Source organism: Eucalyptus grandis, chromosome 1, assembly GCF_016545825.1.
Source record: "Eucalyptus grandis isolate ANBG69807.140 chromosome 1, ASM1654582v1, whole genome shotgun sequence".
Classification (NCBI taxonomy): domain Eukaryota; kingdom Viridiplantae; phylum Streptophyta; class Magnoliopsida; order Myrtales; family Myrtaceae; genus Eucalyptus; species Eucalyptus grandis.
This window is the reverse complement of record NC_052612.1, coordinates 52110781-52131496: the sequence shown is the minus strand read 5'-3', so window position 1 is coordinate 52131496 and position 20716 is coordinate 52110781. Positions and strand designations below refer to the sequence as shown.

At 41.2% G+C, this 20716-nt stretch overlaps 2 protein-coding genes across 2 annotated transcripts; one reads left to right on the top strand and one right to left on the bottom strand.

Moving 5' to 3' along the window:
- Window positions 1-1757: 1757 nt before the first annotated feature.
- Window positions 1758-5335, top strand: LOC104449811 (leucine-rich repeat receptor-like protein kinase TDR). Its single transcript, XM_010064084.3, has 2 exons — window positions 1758-4602; window positions 4763-5335. The coding sequence occupies exons 1-2, from the start codon at window positions 1935-1937 to the stop codon at window positions 5143-5145; spliced, it is 3051 nt and encodes a 1016-aa protein (XP_010062386.2). The 5' UTR covers window positions 1758-1934; the 3' UTR covers window positions 5146-5335.
- A 12132-nt stretch (window positions 5336-17467) lies between these two features.
- On the bottom strand, window positions 17468-18457 carry LOC104415674 (zinc finger protein ZAT9). The gene has a single exon (XM_010027000.2). It carries the CDS (start codon window positions 18455-18457, stop codon window positions 17468-17470), a length of 990 nt encoding a protein of 329 aa, XP_010025302.2.
- Window positions 18458-20716: the final 2259 nt, after the last annotated feature.

Below are 20716 nucleotides of genomic sequence, written 5' to 3'. Positions count from 1 at the left end.
AATAATTGGTGCTGTACAACTACGATGGATGACTGGACGTGGAAATAATAATTTTAATCGGGATGTGAGATTGGATGGGCATGCCTATTCTATTCCATCACCATTCTGGCCCACCCACTGGTCTCTTTAACAATTATTCCTTCTGCTCCAAAAGAAAAGCAAGGTTAGAAATTTGGAAGTTCCATTTTTGGCCCCCACAAAGGCTCCAACCGCTCTCCCCCAATTGTCGCTATTGATCTGCCCTTGTCTTCCGATGACATTAATTTTCCCACACAAAACCATTGGAGGAACTTCTTTGAAACGAAGTAGAGACAAAAATAGATACAAGGGCTGACAATCGTATCCCAGTGAGGTCTGCAACTTTCCTTCTTCTTCTTCTCCTGTGTTTCTTCTGTTGGTACATCAACAAATGAAGCATGAATCTGCGCTACCCTGGAAGTACCACCATTCATGTAGAATTTAATTTACCGTTTTCTGGTGCTGGGCACTGGCCTGTTCTGCGATTATGGGCATGATTGGTCATATAAGTGGGGAATAGAGGGTAGATGCAACCGTATGTGATGAGAGCAATGAAGTCTGCCAAAGTGATCGTATTTGAAGCTTTGATGCTCTACCCTTTATCGTAAGATGTCTCCCGGGAACATCTAATGATACAAAGTACGTGCCATCATGGCCTAACTTTATTGAAGTCAAACTTGCGGGAAAGAAACAAGATTTTGGAATATCCTTGGCTTTATGGACACCAACTACCCCATCCCCAGACCCGGTTGCCCACCCTTGCCTGGCATAGGAATTCACTCCTATTCTTTCCTCCGACAAAATTCATTACTCGAAAGAAACTACTAGGTAAGCAGCACTACACAGCATGGGGATCAAAATGATTGTACATTGGGTCAGATGAGTTCATCCAGTCACGCATATGATCATTTCTCAATCTTAACCTAATAATCAATGCATTATGATGCGTAAGCGTAACAGAGGGTTTTCCCAGGCGTCCGAAGTAGCTTGAGAAATCGTGGCTTTTACTCTATAAATTAGTTGCATGACCAGTATTCACGTAAATGTGAAATATACGGAGCCAAAATGCTGATTGATGCATAAAGATGAGTTTTTTGGTGTTGATCGCACAATTGTAATCATGACTCATGATTCGGGTCTTCAAAATTTTTGAATTCCTTGGTTCCGCATGCCTACTAATGCCAGATTTGTCAAGTATAATAATGTATTGCCGTCTGAGTCCAGACATCAGATGCCCATACTCTATGCCCTCCAGGCGTAAAGCTCTCCAATCACCTCCCTTTACATTCATCACAGATAATGATCAGAACAGAGTATGACAAAACATGGGTACGGACATCGATTTCTAACATTGTCCATGCACTTAATGCCAGGAAATGTATTCACCTCATTTTCCGAGCACAGTCCACAAGAGAGAGAGAGAGAGAGAGATGACTTTCTTGGATCCCGTGAGAAAACGAGGCCACTGTAAGTCTGCAATTCATGCTTGATTCTTAGCAAATTTTGTTTGGCTAAAGTTAAAGGAACAAGGAATGTTGAAAGTGAAGCAAAAGAATTTCCAGAAGTTAAAAGGAGAAAAAAAAGAAAAGAAAAGGAAAAGCGAAATAAGTGAAGAAGGAATGAAAGGGAAAGAAGAGAGGGAAAGGGAATGAGTTACGAAATAAAGGGACCAAAGCAGAGCAAAGCAAGTAGATGACACGGTAGAATTAAGCATTAGTCGGTAGCAGTTTTCCGACCCTTTCTTCCAACCCACTGAAAGCTATAATCATCATCATGATGAAACACCCTCTGCACCCAGCACTCCCAAAAAGCATTTCACATCATCATCATCAAATTCAAAACCTCCCTTCCCTTAAATTTTCTGCTCTCGGCACCATTCACCTCTCAACCCATCTCTCTCCACTTCCCTAGGAACCATGAAACATTCTTCCCTTCTTTCGTTTCTCTCGTTCTCATTCTTCTTGCTCAGATTATCCGCAGTGTCACCTGCTTCTCTCCCTCTGCCACTCATCTCCCTCCTCTCCCTCAAATCCTCCCTCAGAGATCCTCACTCTACCTTCCATGACTGGGACCCCACGCCAACCTTCTCCAACCCTACTCTCCAGAACCCCGCATGGTGTTCCTGGTCTGGCGTCAAATGCAACCTACAAACATCCCAAATCACTTCTCTCAACCTCTCTCGCCGCAACCTCTCCGGTGCAATTCCGGCGGAAATCCGGTACTTGACGAGCTTACTGCACTTGAATCTGAGTGGGAATGCCTTTGATGGGATTCTCCAGCCAGCCATTTTTGAATTGACTGAGCTCAAGACGCTTGACATCAACCACAACAACTTCAACTCAACATTCCCAATGGGCATATCAAAGCTTAAACTCCTGAGAGCCTTTAATGCCTACAGCAACAGCTTCACGGGTCCCCTCCCTCAAGAATTAGTAAGTCTTCAGTATCTCGAGTATCTGAATTTGGGTGGAAGCTACTTCGAAGGAGAGATTCCCTCCGACTACGGCAACTTTCCGCGACTTAAGTCTCTGTTCTTGCATGGGAACGTTTTAGAAGGTCCCATACCACCCGAATTAGGATCATTGGCACAGCTTGAGCGCTTGGAAATCGGATACAATCAATATTACGGCGGTATCCCGAGTGAACTTGCGCTTTTATCGAATCTCAGGTACTTGGACATCTCAGCTGCCAACCTTTCCGGTTCGCTTCCGCAAGAGCTCGGTAACGTGACAAAGCTGGAGACTTTATTCCTCTTTGGCAACCGGTTGACCGGCCAAATCTCGCGGAGTTTCTCGAGCTTGGAAGCGCTCCAAGCTCTCGACTTGTCCGACAATCAACTGTCGGGGACGATACCCGAAGGGCTGGGGTCGTTGAAACAGCTCGCCACCTTGGGTTTGATGAAAAACAACCTCAGCGGGGAAGTACCACAAACACTTGGCGTGCTTCCACTGCTGGAGACGCTCCAGCTCTGGAACAACTCCCTCACCGGAATCCTGCCCCAAGGGCTCGGATCAAACGCCAAGCTGACGAAGCTCGACGTGTCGTCGAACTCTTTCACGGGGCCAATCCCGCCAAATCTTTGCCTCGGGAACAAGCTGATAAAGCTGCTCCTTTTCTCGAACCGGCTCGTCGGCGCGATCCCACCGTCGCTGGCCAACTGCACTTCCCTCTACCGGCTCCGAATGCAGGACAACATGCTCAACGGCTCGATCCCGCGCGGCTTCGGGCTCTTGCCTAACCTGACATTCGCAGATTTGAGCAACAACTTCTTCAGCGGCGAAATCCCGGACGATCTCGGAAACGGGGTGGCGCTCCAGTACTTGAACGTCTCGGGGAACTCATTCGGGACCAAATTGCCCGACAACATATGGAAAGCTCCGAACCTGCAGATTTTCTCCGCCAGCTCGTCCAAACTCCTCGGCAAAATCCCAGATTTCATCGGGTGCAAGAGCCTCTACAAGATCGAATTGGCCGACAACTCGCTGAACGGCAGCATCCCGTGGGACATTGGCCACTGCGAGAAGCTTCTGTACCTGAATTTGAGCCGAAACTCGCTCGCGGGCATCATTCCGTGGGAAATATCGACGCTTCCTATGATCACCGACGTCGACCTGTCGCGCAATTTCTTGACCGGCTCGATTCCGTCCAATTTCGATAACTGTACCACCTTGGAGAGTTTCAACGTGTCCTTTAACTCGCTCACCGGCCCTATACCTTCTTCTAGCACTATATTCAGGAATTTGCACCCTTCTTCGTTCATTGGTAATGACGGTCTCTGCGGGGGCGTGTTGGCAAAGCCGTGCGGCGGCGGCCGCGGCGCTGACGCGTCCGGCATGGATGACTCTGAGGCGGGTCAGCAACAGCCGAGGCGGACGGCGGGCGCCATAGTGTGGATCATGGCGGCCGCGTTCGGGGTAGGCCTGGTGGTGTTGATTGCTGGCACTAGGTGCTTCCATGCCACCTATAGTCATCGGTTCATCGAGCGCCAAGGGGTCGGCCCGTGGAAATTGACTGCGTTCCAGAGGCTCAACTTCACGGCGGAGGACGTGGTGGAGTGCCTGTCGATGAGCAATAAGATCATAGGGATGGGATCGACCGGGACGGTGTACAGGGCCGAGATGCCGGGCGGCGACATCATAGCGGTGAAGAAGTTGTGGGGCAAGCCCAAGGAGCACATGAGAAAGCGGCGAGGGGTCCTGGCCGAGGTGGAGGTGCTCGGGAACGTGAGGCACCGTAACATTGTGAGGCTACTGGGGTGTTGCAGCAATCGGGAGTGCACCATGCTCCTCTACGAGTACATGCCCAACGGAAACCTGGACGATCTGTTGCACGGTAAGAACAAGGACCTCAACCTGGTGACCAGTTGGGTGACGCGGTACAAGATAGCGCTGGGCGTGGCTCAGGGGATCTGTTATCTGCACCACGACTGCAACCCGGTGATCGTGCACCGTGACCTCAAGCCGAGCAACATACTACTAGATGCCGAGATGGAGGCCAGAGTGGCGGATTTCGGGGTGGCAAAGTTGATACAGAGCGACGAGTCCATGTCGGTCATTGCAGGATCCTATGGCTACATAGCACCAGGTACATTCGATTATGCCGATGTTCTAATTCCAGAATCAGCTCGTCGTTTCTTTTTTCAGGATTAAAGTGTAGTTCCTCGTGCACTGTACCATGTAATGTATGCTGACTCTATATGTTAGTTCGAATATCAAGTCTAAATGTTGATTGATATTTTACACAGAATATGCATACACGCTCCAAGTCGACGAGAAGAGTGATATTTACAGCTATGGAGTAGTGTTAATGGAGATGCTGAGCGGGAAACGGTCCGTGGATCGTGAATTCGGTGAAGGGAATAGCATTGTGGATTGGGTGAGGCTCAAGATCAAGAGTAAGGACGGGATTCGCGATGTTTTGGACAAGAACACTGGGGCATCTTGTGCGCCAGTCAGGGAGGAAATGTTGGAGTTGCTCAGGGTTGCTCTGCTCTGCACAGCTGCGAGCCCGGCTGACCGACCTTCCATGAGGGACGTGGTGCTAATGCTGCAAGAAGCACGTCCTAAGAGAAAATTGCTCGACGACATGAGTGGTGACGATAGTGTTCCTCTGACTAAAAAATCTTAAGGGATTCGCTAGTATTGACTTATTTTCTTATGTACTTACGAGATTATTACTGGGTGGGATGGGTATAGGAGTATTGTTCTTCCTGCTATCTAAATGGATCTTCTCTTGGTTGATTGTGGCCAAGACAGAGTCGATCTTTCGACGCGTCGAACGGATACATTACCAATCCTTTCCGCCGAAAAATGATCAATAATTGACAGCGTGAGAAACGATGAATCTAATTGAAGATAGACGAATTTAGCGGGTGCAAACGGAACCAATTTACAGCAGCTTTCACCGTCCCGAGTGCACCTCTTCTATGGGACTAGCTAGCTGAGAGCGCTTACACGTGAAAAAAGGAACACTTTTCCACCGCCCGATGAGAGGACAGACCTCACCGTACAGAATCCATACATGTCAACCTAACCAAGATATGTTTTTCGTGAATGGGATGGGAGGCAATGAGTGTATGCGTTGACGTTAGGGACGAGATGCGATAAGTGAGATCCAGAATAAACGCAGGACTCAAAACACTGTTCTCGTCGCACAAAGTCCCAAAAGATTCATGCCCTTAAAAGCTGACTAAGTGCTATAGTGAATTGTGAAGGGGTTGGTGGTGTTCTATCAGGGGAAAAAAGGGTCACTGCGAATAGTGCGCCATTGGCCGTGCTCGCTCTGTAGCCTCTTATCCACTTGTCATCTTCTTCCGATCCACGCAACCACCATGGCCTTTCCCACCGTCGGCAGGCGGATGAATGCGAGTGATTTTGGAAACGGCAATACCAAGCACGAGAGGCCAGTGAGTATATGGGGATGTGTGCTTGTACACTAGTTCTCAGTGCTTTTCAGACAATCGAGACACACTCTTTTGTGTCTAGGATTCAGATTTTCCTAGTGTTTTTGGCGGACATGGCACAGGGCCTTTTGCCAGAAATGTTCCTGATGTAAAATCATTCTAATCTGCTTAAAGTTTTTTATGTGTGCCTTGCACGCAAGAAAGCATGATTTTAGGGTTGAAACGGGAATCTAAGAACCGAACCAATGGGAACAGTCTAGTTCCAAGTTATAGAATATTCCAGGTAGGTTTTAGATTCCAATAACTAGGAAACTTGTTTTGCCAGGTAAGTTTTAGGACTTGGAACTTGGAATAAGTCTTTATATTTTTCTTGTTCTATGTGTTCATGCAAACTCACAACATTTCATGGGGTTAAATGATTAGTGTATAATTTGAAATCACTAATCTTAGTTTTCATTTTTTATGATATATATGACAAAAAAATTTTATTTTATTAATATTTTATAATTTTCACGTGTTTAAATATAAGTTATGATTAGTAGATTGTGACAAAATGATAGTCATTAAAAATGATTATTCAATGTAATAATTCAATTAAGAGTACATGTGGAACCTAGTTAGGTCTTGAAACTTATAGTAAAATAGGGTCCATGTTCCTGAGTATACATAGTAGGTTTTAGATTTTCCAAGTTTTATTTAGGTTTCACTTGGAACCTAAAACCGCTCATCCCTAATTAGGAATGTACGTGAAGATATGTTCCGACTTCGATTGTCAGGGCTCATAGCTTTAGAGATGATCGATCGAGTAAAGAAGCTGTTTGCAATGTTTTCCTTTTCTTTCTCTAGGAAACTATTGAAAATCATGCATCGTCCATCCCATAGTTCCAAAATCATGCCATGGCAAAACTGGTAGTATCTGCTGTAAGAGTTTTTTCTAATTATGGACTATATTAATTGATATTGTAATTTACTGTTTTTACGGTTACAGTAAAACAGGGTTGGTCTAAAGAGAGATAGAAGGTTTCTTAATTGGGTCCTAATATGGGTAGTGTGGGTTGAGTTGAGTCGGCCCGTAATGAGGGGGACCGGTTGGAACTCTATAAATAGTCTTCAGTCTCCTCTAACCCTAATTCTCACATGTATCCTCACCTAAGGGCGTTTACCTAACACTAAACGTGAGGGGGCCGCCTCGGGAGCCCGTGATACGGATGGCAATAGAGGAGAAGGACTTGATGCGTGGATCCCTTGATATATGTGGGTAATCCTTTTTCGCTTCCGCTCTATATTCGATGGATCCGTGGTCTAATCTTTCTACTCAATTGTGCGTGTTCTTGTTTAAGTTATGGAGATCTTGGGATTGCGCAATTTGCGTCTAACATGTGGTATCGAGCAACCATAACCTTAGAACTCGAACGCAATTGGTTTTGCCCTAATTTGTACGGATTTACCCTAATTTGTACGAATCTACCCTAATTTTTATGGATTAGCCCTAATTGGTACTGATCTTGCCCTAATTTGTGATTTTCGAGACTTTTTGTACAATAAAAATTAAATTAAATCACAAATTTGGATTGGGGGAGACGAGACGAGCAAGAGGGTTGGCGGCGCGTCACTGGAGGAGGCCGCACGCGCCCCCACGCGCGGCCACGCGCCGCCTGGGCGTCGAACGCGCGCCGCGCGTGAGATTCACGCGCCGCGCACTCAGGAGGCGCGTGTAGGCGCGTGGAGGCTCCGATTGGCGCGTGGCTGGCGGCGTTGGACTCGTATGGTGATTTTCTATCTCGTGGTATATTTATTTTATATGTTTGATAATTTTATGGATGTGAAAATACATACGGAACCCTAAGTACGTGTATTTTAAATGAATTTTTGTGTATTTTTCCTTGTATTTTTTTGTGATTTTGGAAATACAAGTGTTGGGTTATAGGTATACTATCAAATACAATCATTATGAGATAGTAATTAAATATATCTTGAGATGATGAGAAACAGTAAAGTCATGAAATTTTTGTTACTCAAGTATATTCCTTTACACACTGGTAATCTTTGAATGATGGACAACTTAAGGACTTGTGACCAAACTGATTGTACTGATTAACACATCTGCTGAATGTGGGTAATGCATGTCAATTAAGTTACTGCATATTGTACATGAATTCATCTGGTCACTTGTTAATGTCTATCGAGTTAAATAGTTTTTTTATGATAAGGGAGTATGGCAATATTTATGCAGAGCAATAGTATCTACTGTTAAATTTTTAGATATTTGGTTCTCTAATTTGACTCAATTAATAGGCCACTAGTTGATTACAATGATAATTTATTATTTAAAAATTGGTTAATAAATCAATTGTTGGCCTTGGAGTCATGTTTTGCCATATGAAACTCCTGAGCAAAAAGCTTGTCAATCTGGAGTACCCTGTATTATTATTGATATTAACTTGTGAGGGATCCTTTGGATCGGCATTCTTTTGATGTTGTTATAATAATCAGTAATCGGGGTGCACAAAAGATGATTGCTTCTATGTTATGAGAAGTTTCTCGTGTTGTTGTGATCGTCGATATAATTAGAATCTGTCAAAACAGGTTCGCTATATATATATGTATGATTAATTTTTTATTAATGAATAAAGCAATGTAATTAGCATGATATGTGATTTTGGTGATATGGTGCCTCTATCACTAAAGTTAAAATCACATGTATATGGTGTATGTGAGGAGTAAAGTTTATATCCTTGGTATGAGAGAATTTCAATGATTCAATTGAGTAGTGACCGCCAAAGTGGCACGCTTGATTGGGTTTGAGAAATTTCGGTCTCGTATGATGATTGGGATGTCTCCTGATCTAATGCGTGGTCATACTCCCAAAGGAGGTGATTGTGTATTGGTTCATGGAGGGATACATGATAGTGTGGTGGAGGAGTGACCGATCCTAACGGTTCATATGCCCAAAGGTGATGAATTCACGAAAATTGGAATATATTCTTATAACCCTTATCATGTGGGGAGTATACAACTGCATGTCATGTATTCTGCCCAAAGGTGATTATATGATTATGCATGTAACTCTCTGGATGTGTACTTGTACGTCAAGTTACACAGTACTCATATGATGCTAATTATATATATTGCTTGGTTTTCAGTCACCTTTTCTGTGAGTATTAACTCCACTATTATTGAGGTTTTTATTGCTTCAAATTTTAAGTTATGGACATATGATTTGTTGCTTGAGAAATAAGCAATTGAATTTGCTTACTGTCCATGAAGCGTTCCATTCTAGAACACTTGAAAAGAGGTTTGCCGCGGACTGCATTGCTATAAGATGATGGAAGTCTTAATTGCTTGAAATTATGTCTTGTCTGATATTGAAATTAGGACATATCTGCAAAGATTGTGTTTAAGTTCTAATGACATATACGATATACATATCGTATATGATTAAAATGTTGTTTTCGAAAGTTTTCTATTTAAGGAAAATGGCCATGATAAAGAATAAACTGGTTCAAATTAATCTTGTCAGGTCTAATAGTAGCGGTAAGTATTTTGGCAAGTATGACAATACTAAATTGCTTAAAGGGTCATTTATCAAATACTTGGTAAATTCTGGGGTGGTAATTTAATTACTATACTTGAAACTCCTGACAAGAAGATTTGGCTAAAAGGCATGAAGCACCATAATGAACATAGTGATGAGTATGATCAGTAAGACCAATTTATCCGGTTTTCTGTGGGCTGATATTATGAAAGCAACTTTTTCACATACAAAATGTGTCTCTTATCAAAATTGTTTCATAAACTTCTTTTGAGTTATAGATTGTTAAATCGGTATTGATTTTATGACCCTAAAGAAGATACCAGAATTATGGTATCACATACTGTAAAGTTTCTACAATTTGACGAGGATAGCTGCTCTCAGATTATTAAAGATAATAGTACGATGGAAAATCACTGTGTCTTTGTCTTTGTCTTTGTCTATATAGATAATTGTGATATAGACAATTGTGGAATATCCTGTACCATGGACTAAACTTGATGAGGTTCAAGATACTATTCTTGATATAGTTTATGATAAAATTTTTTCAAACCTCTCAAGTCTAGAATGAAGTGGTTATAGCTCTACTCAGGAGATTTGTTAGGGAAAGGCGATCAGTTATTCCATTAGACTATATAGTCTATTCATGAGAGCATGACTACAATATCCACTACATGGTTGATTTATCGACATAAATAAATGTTGTTTCTTATCCTCAATCAAGTATGTAATTAGATGTCATAAAAGGCGATATACAATCTATGAAACATCATAGTGTTTGGAAACTAAGGGCGTTCATGAGAGCATGACTACAATATCCACTACATGGTTGATTTATCGACATAAATAAATGTTGTTTCTTATCCTCAATCAAGTATGTGATTAGATGTCATAAAAGGCGATATACAATCTATGAAACATCATAGTGTTTGGAAACTAAGGGCGTGCATGGAAACGTTTCTAAGAAACGTTTCCGGCACACTTTTGTACGGAAAGTGTGCCCGGGAACAAAAAAGGAACAGAAACGCGTTTGGTTGCGTTTTTTGTTCCTTTTTTTTTTTTTTTTGTTTCGGAACGAAATAGGAAATGCAGAAAAAGAAACAAAAAAAGTTGTTTCTCCAGAAAAGAAACACTTCTCGGAAGAACAAAAGAACAAAAACGACTCTTTTCTCTCTTCTTCTTCTCTTCTTCTTTTCTTCTTCTTTTTCTTATTTTTCTTTGGCGGTCGCCGGCCCGGCCATGGCCGGCGACCGGCCGTCGAGGCTCGGCCTCGCCCAGATCCGGCGAGGCCGAGCGTCGCCGGCCCCGCGAGGCTCGGCGTCGCCGCCCCGTGCAAGGCTCGGGCTCGCCGGATCCGGGCGAGCTCGAGCTCGCCCGGCCATGGCGAGGGCTCGGGCTCGCCGGATCCTGGGCGAGCCCGAGCTCGCCCGGCCAAGGCGAGGCTCGGCGTTGCCCGCGCCGGCGAGGCCGAGCCTCGCCTTGGCTGGGCGAGCTCGGGCTCGCCCAGATCCCGGCGAGCCCGAGCTCGCCATGGCTGGGCGAGCTCGAGCTCGCCAATCCGGCGAGCCCGAGCTCGCCGGGCCGGCGACGCGGCCTCGCCGGATCTAGGCGAGCCCGAGCTCGCCCGCCTAAGCGAGGCCAAGCCTCGCCCAACCACGGCTCGGCCTCGCCGTGGGCCGGCGAGCCTCGCCGTGGCTGGGCGAGGGCAGCCCGGCCCCGTCGGCCGGTCGCCGGAGGCCGGTGACCGGCCGAAAAAAAGAAAAAATAAAAAGAAAGGAAAAAATAAAAAATAATAAAAAATGTTTAAAAAATTAAAAGAAACAAAAAAATAATAAAATTTAACCAAACGTGTTTCTGTTCATTTTTTATTCCTGACCAAACGTTACCAAACGCGTTCTTTTGTTCAAAAATTGTTCCCCCTGGAACAAACACTTTTTTTTGTTTCTCCCAGAACAAAAAGCACGAAATAAATCCATGCGCACCTAATTTACTTGCCTAAAGATTACAAGTTCATTAGTTGCAAATTGGCGTACAAAATTAAAAGGATTTCAAAGAAAAATTGTGAAGTTTAAAGCCAAATTGGTAACTAAAGTTTTTACTCTGAAAGAGGGGTGGATAGTTAATAGTAAAGAAATAAATATTTCTTTCTAGTATTTTTAAAGATTCTTTCAAAGTGAATGTGGCATTAATAACTTATTTTGATATGGAGTTACGCCAAATAAATACAAAATCTATATAGTGCAACTGGATGATTTTACAGCAGATTCAAGTAAACTTGTATGTAGACTGAAAAGTTCTAATTCATGGTCTTAAGCAAGTTTCCGACAATATTATTAAAGTTTCATAGTGTTATTATTTTGTTCAATTGGGAACAAAGTAATTCAATATACTTTGCAAGGTCAGTGGGAGGAAATTTATTTTTTTCTCATACTTTATGTACATTATGTTTTGCTTACAAGTTGTGACCTTGAGACATCTTATATCCTTTGTACTGAGGTCTGTAAGGATTGTTTTTGCCATATTATATTAGATTTTCTCGGAGGACATTTGCTGATTGTATATTGGAAATATTTAATATACATCATTGCAAGCTAGGAATTGCTCTTGTTGTTAATAGTGATGGACTAAATCTATCACATTGTCCTTATTTAGATATTGAGAAAATCTAATTAAATGGTGTACCTTATGTCAGTGCACTTAAAAGTATAATGTATACTCGAATTTGCACTAGACTAAATATCGTCTTTGTGACGGGACTTCTAGGAAAATATCAGTAAATCCAGGACGTGATCACTGGGTTGTTGCCAAGAAGATTTTAAAGGTACTTAAAGAAAACAAGAGATTATATGCTAATTTATAGACATGTTCAATTCTTGCAGTTAGTAGGATATTTAGATGTAAACTTTGCTAGCTATTTTGATGACATGCAATCAATAACAGAATACATATTTATGTTAGCAGTAAGTGCAATAAATAAAGTTCTATGTCATCTTCTACTATGTAAGCAGTGTTAGTAACATTCTTTTAGGCTGTTACTTAGGTTTTTAAGCTCCAGAACCTCATGAAAGGAGTTAATCGTTTTAACTTTATGGATAGACCCATACGGTTGTATTGAGATAACAAATTTGTAGTATTATTTATTTGCTACAGAGGTCTCAAGGGATCTAAATATATGGTGGTCAAATATTTTTTACCATAAAGAAACGGTACAGAAAGGTGACTTATAATATAACATATTTTCACAGATGATGTAGTTACAGATCCACTAACTAAAGGCCTACGCCCATGTGTATTTGAGTGACATGTCATTAGCATGGGCCTATGAGTATCTTTGGATACTGTTGTTTAGTGGAAGCTATTTTGGCTTTACTCTGATAAAGATTTCATCTGTATTTGTTACATTTTGTAACGGTTTGATATGTATCAACTTTTGCATTCAATAAAATATTTTGAATGTATTGTTATTATGTTGAATACATATTGATAAAGTCTCAAGGGATTGTATAAACCTTGAGTGAAGGCTACGGGGATCCGGGCATCCGGTTATTAGCCTTGTGCATATGTCTTGTGATACATAAAGAAGGTTAACCATAAGGACAAGACATATGTGGGTTCATTGGAACCATAAAGTATTCTCTTGTGGCACAAGTTTTTGTGACACCTAAGGTAAGAGAATGGTGACTGACAAATGGGATATCTCTATGAGAGACTTTATCCATTTGACACACTACTATATTGAATCCATATCAATAAAATTGAGAACATTCGTGATCATGGAAGGCTCTGTGTGTATACACGCAGTTACCGCCATGGAAGGCTCTGTGTGTATACACGCAGTTACCGCCATGATTCGGTGTTTAAGACTTTATGGAATAGGATTGACTATTAAGAATTATCTCTGGACCAAATGTGCGCACATACGGTACGATTTCAATTAATATAGTCCAAGTGGGAGAATGTAAGAGTTTTCCTAATGTGGACTAAATTAATTGATATTGTAATTACTGTTTTTTTTACGGTAAAACATGGTTGGTCTAAAGAGAGATAAAAGGTTTCTTAATTAGTCTAATATGGGTTTATTAGTGTGAGCCGAGTTGAGCCCGGCCCGTAATGAGAGGGACTTTGGAAACTCATAAATAGTGCTCAAGTCTCTCCTCTAACCCTAATTCTCACATGTATCCTCATCTAAGGGGCGTTTACCTAACGCTAAACGTGAGGGAGGCTGCCTCATTGAGCCAGTCATACGGAGGGCAATAGAGGAGAAGGACTTGATGCGTGGATCCCCTTAATATATGTGGGTAATCCTTTTTTCTGCTTCCGCTCTATATTCGATGGATCCAGGTGCTTTAATCTTTCTACTCAATTGTGCATATTCTTGTTCTGGTTATGGAGATCTTGGGGTTGCGCAATTTGCGTCTAACATCTGCATCTCTAGCGATGACCTTTGAGGGCGATCTTTCCTATGTATTTTTTCATAATCCTTTGACCTGCTAATTTGGTACTTAAGGTGCTGGGTGCATAACCTCGCAATCATTGCGAATCCCTTAATTACTCTCTGCTGTGAAATCCTTGCCGTTTTAGCACACAACTCGATGGAGAAACATAACTCGGTTGAGTGCAGCTACCGACCTTTTGGAGACCCTTTGATCGAGAGGAATGACTATAATGTTTTCGACGTAATCCCAACAAGGATCAAGTATACCTTTCTCATTATCACCGCAGGTGTTCAACTTTAGTTGATGGAACAACCTATATCTCTATAGTATAGTTATCCATCTTCCACCATACTGCATTCTACGAATCGAATCAATTCGAGATTTTAACATGGTAATATCAAGAATCTAAACCTGAATCTATAATTTCAGGAGGAAGATTTTCAGCAATTGACCGGTAAGTGTTTGGTAAGGAACGGGCTATATTCATGAAAGCAGGGAATTGGTGGTGGATTTCCATGGGACGCTGATTAAGCATATCTGTCGTGAAGCAAACCAAGCGGCAGACATCTTAGCCAAGTTGAGAAGAGACTCCTATGAAGATCTTGCTATCCTGACGACGGTCCTCAGTCTTCTGTTCATGCTTCGACGCGAACTTCATCTAGCTACCCCGAATATTTACGTTGCTGCCCCGGAATAAACAATGATGTCCAACTCTAATCCTGGGCCAGATCAGGTCCAACCGTTGTGCTGCATCGTTCTGTTTCCTGTCCAACGAGAGTAGATTTGGGCTTTCTAGGAGTAAAGTCCAAGGCAATATGGGTTCAACAGTCAAGATGGCACGCCTGCCCGCGCCCGCTAATTATAGCCTCCGACATCTAAGGTCACTTAGGAAATTTGACTGACTTCTTCTCCATGAATGTCTTCAGGAGACGAGTTTTCCTCCCTCCATCTTTCGAAAGTTGAAACGAAGATCTTTTGAAATCTAGTGCAATCTGTAGAATCTGTCAATACGTACTGAAATCAGATACATGTAAAAGCATTTGTTGTATTTTCATGTGAGTAAGAGCAAGAGTAGGAAAGAGAACTGGGGCAATCGACATTTGAAAGATGTAAAGCCTGTGAGGAATCACTGGCAAGAAGAAAGAACACTAGTGAGAATGCATATCTGATGTGCTGCGACAAAGTATCCTTGTTTAACTATGTTGTACTGAATAAGGAAATCTATCTTAAATCTTTAAATCAAAAGATATTATAATGAAGTTACAGCTAGTACATCCCGTGCATTAAATTTTTCTATCCTCATAGTCATCCATATGTACTCATGCTCAAAATAGATTTAGGGTTGGATATGCTACGACTAGTTTACGAAATTTACATACCAAATGATAAGTCAAAGTTCTTTTAGGATATTGAATGCAATTCGCTCATTAAATTAAATGGTGAGTTTATTTCACGAAAGATAAATGATTTGGAAAATACTTTTCTAAAAATAATCGTTTGTATTACTAACAAAAATGAATGAACAAAAAAATATTTTCGATATTTATGAAAATATTTACACATAAATAATTGTCGATAATAAAAATATCATGAACTAATTATTTGAAGCGACAATGATTATTTTTAGAAAAATATTTTTTAAATTATTTTATTTCAACAAAACAAACGGAGCCAAAGCGTCCACTTATAATAGCATGCATCACTTATTAAGTGAAATGAATATCGGTATGTTAGCTTAGTATGTTCTTTAGTGCAGCTAGCATTACGGCACCGTTATGCTCAAATTGTAACGGTGAATTTCTGACCACAAATATTGCGCTATGTTAGATGGGCAACCGCATTATAGAAAGGGAAAGACGAGCCAACTAAAGACATATCGGACGAATAGGAAATTTGAAAAGCTGTGGGATTATTTAAAGAAATAAATCTGAATAAATAATATTTAAACAGTAGATAATTTATGAAGAACTTTTAGAATAGTAAATATTATTCGGTGGTCAAAATGCCTGAACCATCTCATTACCCTTTAACTGATATCAATTTTTCAAATCAGTATGTTATATATATACATATATAGGTTCTTTATTCTATGCAAAATTGTGTCTAAACTGTCGTATTTTATTGGGCAATATGTGTAAGTTACGTACAAATTACAGAATTTAACTAATTGTTCGTATCAAAATCCTTATCGTGGTTGTTTAAACCACATACTAAATCGTGCCCAAAGTCCCATTTTTTGTTGTCTAATATGAATAAAGTTTCAAGAACATATTTTATGCATCAAAAGTCCTTGACATGTAAAGAAATAAGTTAATCACAACAAGCATTTTCAAGTTTTAAACACAAAATTGGCTGTCATGCGAATCACGTAAATAATATGAATGTACAACTGATTTGTTTAACTGCATCAACCATGTAACGAATGCATAATATATTTTCTTCTCAATTTTCATATAATCGGTCCATTACAAAACAATGAGATATATAAATGTAATTTGGAAACGGCCATATACTTTCGAAAATAGTCTTATGCAATAGTTTTTATACATGCGCCAGAAAAACTTGTGCCTAATATTTTTTGGGTAAAATTTTACTTATCCAAGTTAACCAAATGGATTTGATCTATTTCAATAGGAAAATCAATTTTTAGAAGTTAAACATATATGATCGATATAGCAGTTCGAACTCCGAAAATCAAAATATTAGTTTGTGATCCGATTGCCACATTTGAATTTGTGGTGGAAAGCACTTCATTATTTAAGATTAAAAAAACACAGCCCTTATTTATTTATTTATTTTTAAATCTATCCAAGAGATTGAATGTAACCCACTTATTCAAAAACTCATTTATGATGTATTATATTCATCTAGCGATTGCAGTCTACATAACATTAGCAGCACGTCAAATTCACGGAGTAGTCTTACGAGTTCTTGGCCATGACCAACGGCAAATACTCTCATCGCATCAAAAAGCCAAAAACTGAGTAAGTGCTTCGTTGACTTTTGGGATATTTTGAGGAGAGAAATAAGGAAGAAACAGTTAGCCAAAAAAATCAGGTGGATATGCTTTGCGAAACAGATGTGGCAGCTTTCAATGCTCCTCTCGTAACTTCTTCCCACACAAGCACATAGACGTCCCTCAGGATAAACTCATAATGAGCTCAAAGATAACCTCATCGCATATCAAAACCCAAATTTTCAACTCGTCGATATCATTAAATAAAGGGAATGAATCTGCATTTAAGTAAGCAGCGGAACTAGAGCGACGAACGAGAAGAGGACTAGGCCTCTGGGTTTACACTGCTTGCAATGGAACGATGGAATGAACTCCTCGCACGTCATCGAAGCTCAAAAGATGCTGTGGCTCGGTCAAATTCAGAGACTCTTTTCGTCTTAATGGTAAGATAGAACCTCAGGTGCGCATAAATCTCGAAAGGAATACGTTTACACGAAGTTGTAAACGGAAACTGAAATTGATCAAAGTTTGTTCGCAGGACTTGGAGAAAAAAAAAAAAACGAAAGGAAAGGAAAATGAACCAGACCTAGCCGACCCGGTTCATTGGACGCAACTTTTCTTCTTCACTGATCGGGAACAGCAGAAGACTCAACCGGTTCAGGGCTGCCTTCTTCCTCAGGTGATGGTGGTAGGTTAAGATCTAACCTAGACTCTCCGACCTTATTCTCAGCATCGTCGTCGTTGTTGTTAATGTTGCTCTTACTAACTGCAGTATTAAAGAAATGAACTTTCTTGTGACCCCCCAGCCCTTGACCTGAATCGAACACTTTGTCGCAAAATGGGCACTTGAACAATCTCTTATCAGTCAAAGTTTTGGTTTTTGCACCGCCATCGCCCCCTTCCTTTTCTCTACTGTCGAGCACTTTCATCCTCTTGTGGCTGTGGCTGGCCTTGTGCCCGCCGTATGCTTGATAAGATCTGAACACTTTGTTGCAAGTCTCACACCAGTACTTGGGGCGAGGTCGATGGTTCGCCAGCGTTGCGTTAAATGACTCATCGTCGCCATCATCTTCATCGTCCTTCTCGTCCTCCTCAGCCAATTCATCGTCAACGGCTTCTTGAACTACTTCCTTGCCCTTTCTGGTCCAGCTATCTCGCAGTAGCATCAAAAGACACAGTGCGACATCTTCCACAGAAAAGTTCTCGGAGTCCAAACTCACCTGCTCCGATGTCTCAGCCCTCGCCTCGTTCATGGCCGGCTTACAGCACCGGCTTGATCTCTTCCCCTTCGGGTTCCTCAGCGACTCGGCTTCGCTCCCCTTGTCGTGGAGGGCAGGATCGGTGCTGGCAACGAAGGATGATTCGGAATTGGCAGATCGGTCGTGAGGAAGATAAATCTTAGGCGACCCACGGAAGTCTTTCAAGGTGGCTTCGTTTCGATCCGGGTGCAGAGAAGACGAAGAGAGAGCTGGCACTGGGGCCGGCTTGGTCTGGACGTCGGGCTGCTTGGGAGGGAGAGGGAGCTTCGCTAAGTGAGATCTCATGTGGCCTCCCATGGCTTTGCCGTTGGCGAAGCGCCTGTTGCAGATGGTGCACACCTTGTTCTTCTCCATCTTTTTTCCTTTGACGAAGACAGATGAACGAGCACGCGAAAGACGAATGTGGAAGAGCGACGAAGTGTATAGGAGAATTAGTAAGTGACGAAGAATGACTTCGAAGGAGGGAGGATGGCTTCAGAAAAGCAGAAGGTCTGCAGTGAATGTGGCAAAATTACTTGGTGTCTTCATTCGGTGTGCTGGTGCGAAGGGCTGCGATCCTGGCCCTGGATGCGTTGCAAGACCTTCTGTGCATGCTTGTGGGTATAAGATCGTGTATGGAGTTGAGCTGTGTATGATGTTGTGTGAGCTATTAGGTTGGGCATTATATAGGCTTTATGCAGAGTATAATAGACATCATTAGGTGCATTTAAACTTGGTAGATGAATCTGCCTCTATTGGTAAGTAAATTTATGTACCTGCTAATTTGTTAGTATGTAATCACTAAAAAATCATAGAAAAAATAGGCTGGATTGACTACCTATTTATTCAAATGCCTAATTTCTCAAGATTTATCCCTTTTATTTTTTTGTATTGTAAAAGAGTATGAAAAGTCCGACGATAGCATGTGAATTACATGCCGCGTTGTTCTATATGAATTTGGAGTATTTAACCGTATGAATGCGTTAGAAAAGTAAAATCACGTACGGTCGGGATAAAATAAGTAACGAATCCGATGACAACATCTTTTACGATTATCGATGGTACAGGCATTGAGGTTTCTAAGCATGGACGGTACCAAGTGTGATCCATAGTAGTATTGTCTAGGCTCAAACTTTCTTTTGCTTCCCAGGCCAAAGATTGTCTCACTTTATCATAGAGAAAAATACCAAAACAATCCTAGACTTATTGTATGACAACCAATTTAGTTCTAATTATTTTAATTTGGGATTGTCTAGGCCCAAACTTATGATTATTTGCCAATATAATTCTTCCGACTAATTTTAGCTGAAAATCACTATTGTGGACATTGATGGTCCTAATGGTATGCTAACACATACATTTTTTTCTCTAATTCTTTAAAAATTTTATAAATTTTTTTTATAAATTTTGTAGATTTCTTTTATTTTTTTCTTTCATTTCATTGCATAGATTTGGAGAGGGTTGCAACCCCCTCACTAACCACGAGTCCACAACGAGGGCTTGTGGCCCTTGCTTATGGCCGATGGTTTGCCGACGATTGCCGAGGCGTGGATTGGTGAAGGACAATGAGTGAAAAGGAAAAGGAAAAAAGAAAAAAATTAGATTTTTTTTTAAATTGTCCACGTTAGCGTAGCAATACCATTTAGGATGACAATGCCCATGTCAATAATTTTAAGCCAAAATTGGCTGGAATAATTACTTTGAGAAATTGTCAATTGGTTAGGACTATTAAAAAATTTAAGTTGTGCGATAGGTTTTAGATTATTATTTTTGGTAATTATCCCTTTTATTGTATGTTGTGGGGGTGAGCATCCATCCAAGGTCAACCCCGAATCAACCCTGGATTGGCCCAACTCGGCTAGTCTTGGTCCGATCTTGGTCTGGTCTCTAGGGGGACCGAGTTGATCCTTGATCTTAGAATCGCCGGACCTTGTACTATGTGAGATAGTCCTCAGTTCTAGGAGTTTAGGGTTGGTTCGGACCAACCTTGTACATAAATATATTATGTATTATATATCTAATATATTATAAAATATATGTTTTTGTCTACTTTAAATTCTAATGCCTCCTCATCTATTCTCTTCGCAATTTAATTAATTATGTAAATTAGAAAGTACAAACCGAGACCAAATTTGACAAAAAAAAAAAAAATAGAAACTCTCTTCACTCTCGCTTCGGCCTTGCTCACTTGCCTCGGCCTCGCTCTCCTTGCTCATGACTTGCCTCTCTTCGCTTGCCTCACTCACATTGTAGATCGCCTCTATTCACTCACCTTGTTGCTTGCCTCTCATGTTTGTTTTTATGGCTTGTTGCTTTGAGCAAGTTTAACTTTATCTTATTGTCTCATCTTGTATTTATGTTTGATATGTATTGGTATTCATAATTTGATTACCCAATGTCGCATTGTTGATAAATATATAATTTGAAATAGTACTTTGTTCTTATAAGAAATATAAAAAATGAAACAAAAAAATAAATGGTTGGTCCCAGGTTGATCCTCAAACCAGATCGGATCCATAGGTTTCATTCAATTCTCGGTCCTAGGCTCAACAAGGTCAGTCCTTAGTTCCAAAATTGAGGACTAACATTATACAAGTTGGACCACCGCCTGCAGTGGCGCGCTGGCTTTGGGCT

Excerpts from the sequence above, each read along its gene's own strand:
- LOC104449811 (XM_010064084.3), top strand. The coding sequence starts at position 1,935 with ATGAAACATTCTTCCCTTCTTTCGTTTCTCTCGTTCTCATTCTTCTTG. Across the intron at positions 4,603-4,762 it reads CTATGGCTACATAGCACCAG|AATATGCATACACGCTCCAA; the intron begins GTACATTCGATT and ends TATTTTACACAG.
- LOC104415674 (XM_010027000.2), bottom strand. The coding sequence starts at position 18,457 with ATGGAGAAGAACAAGGTGTGCACCATCTGCAACAGGCGCTTCGCCAAC.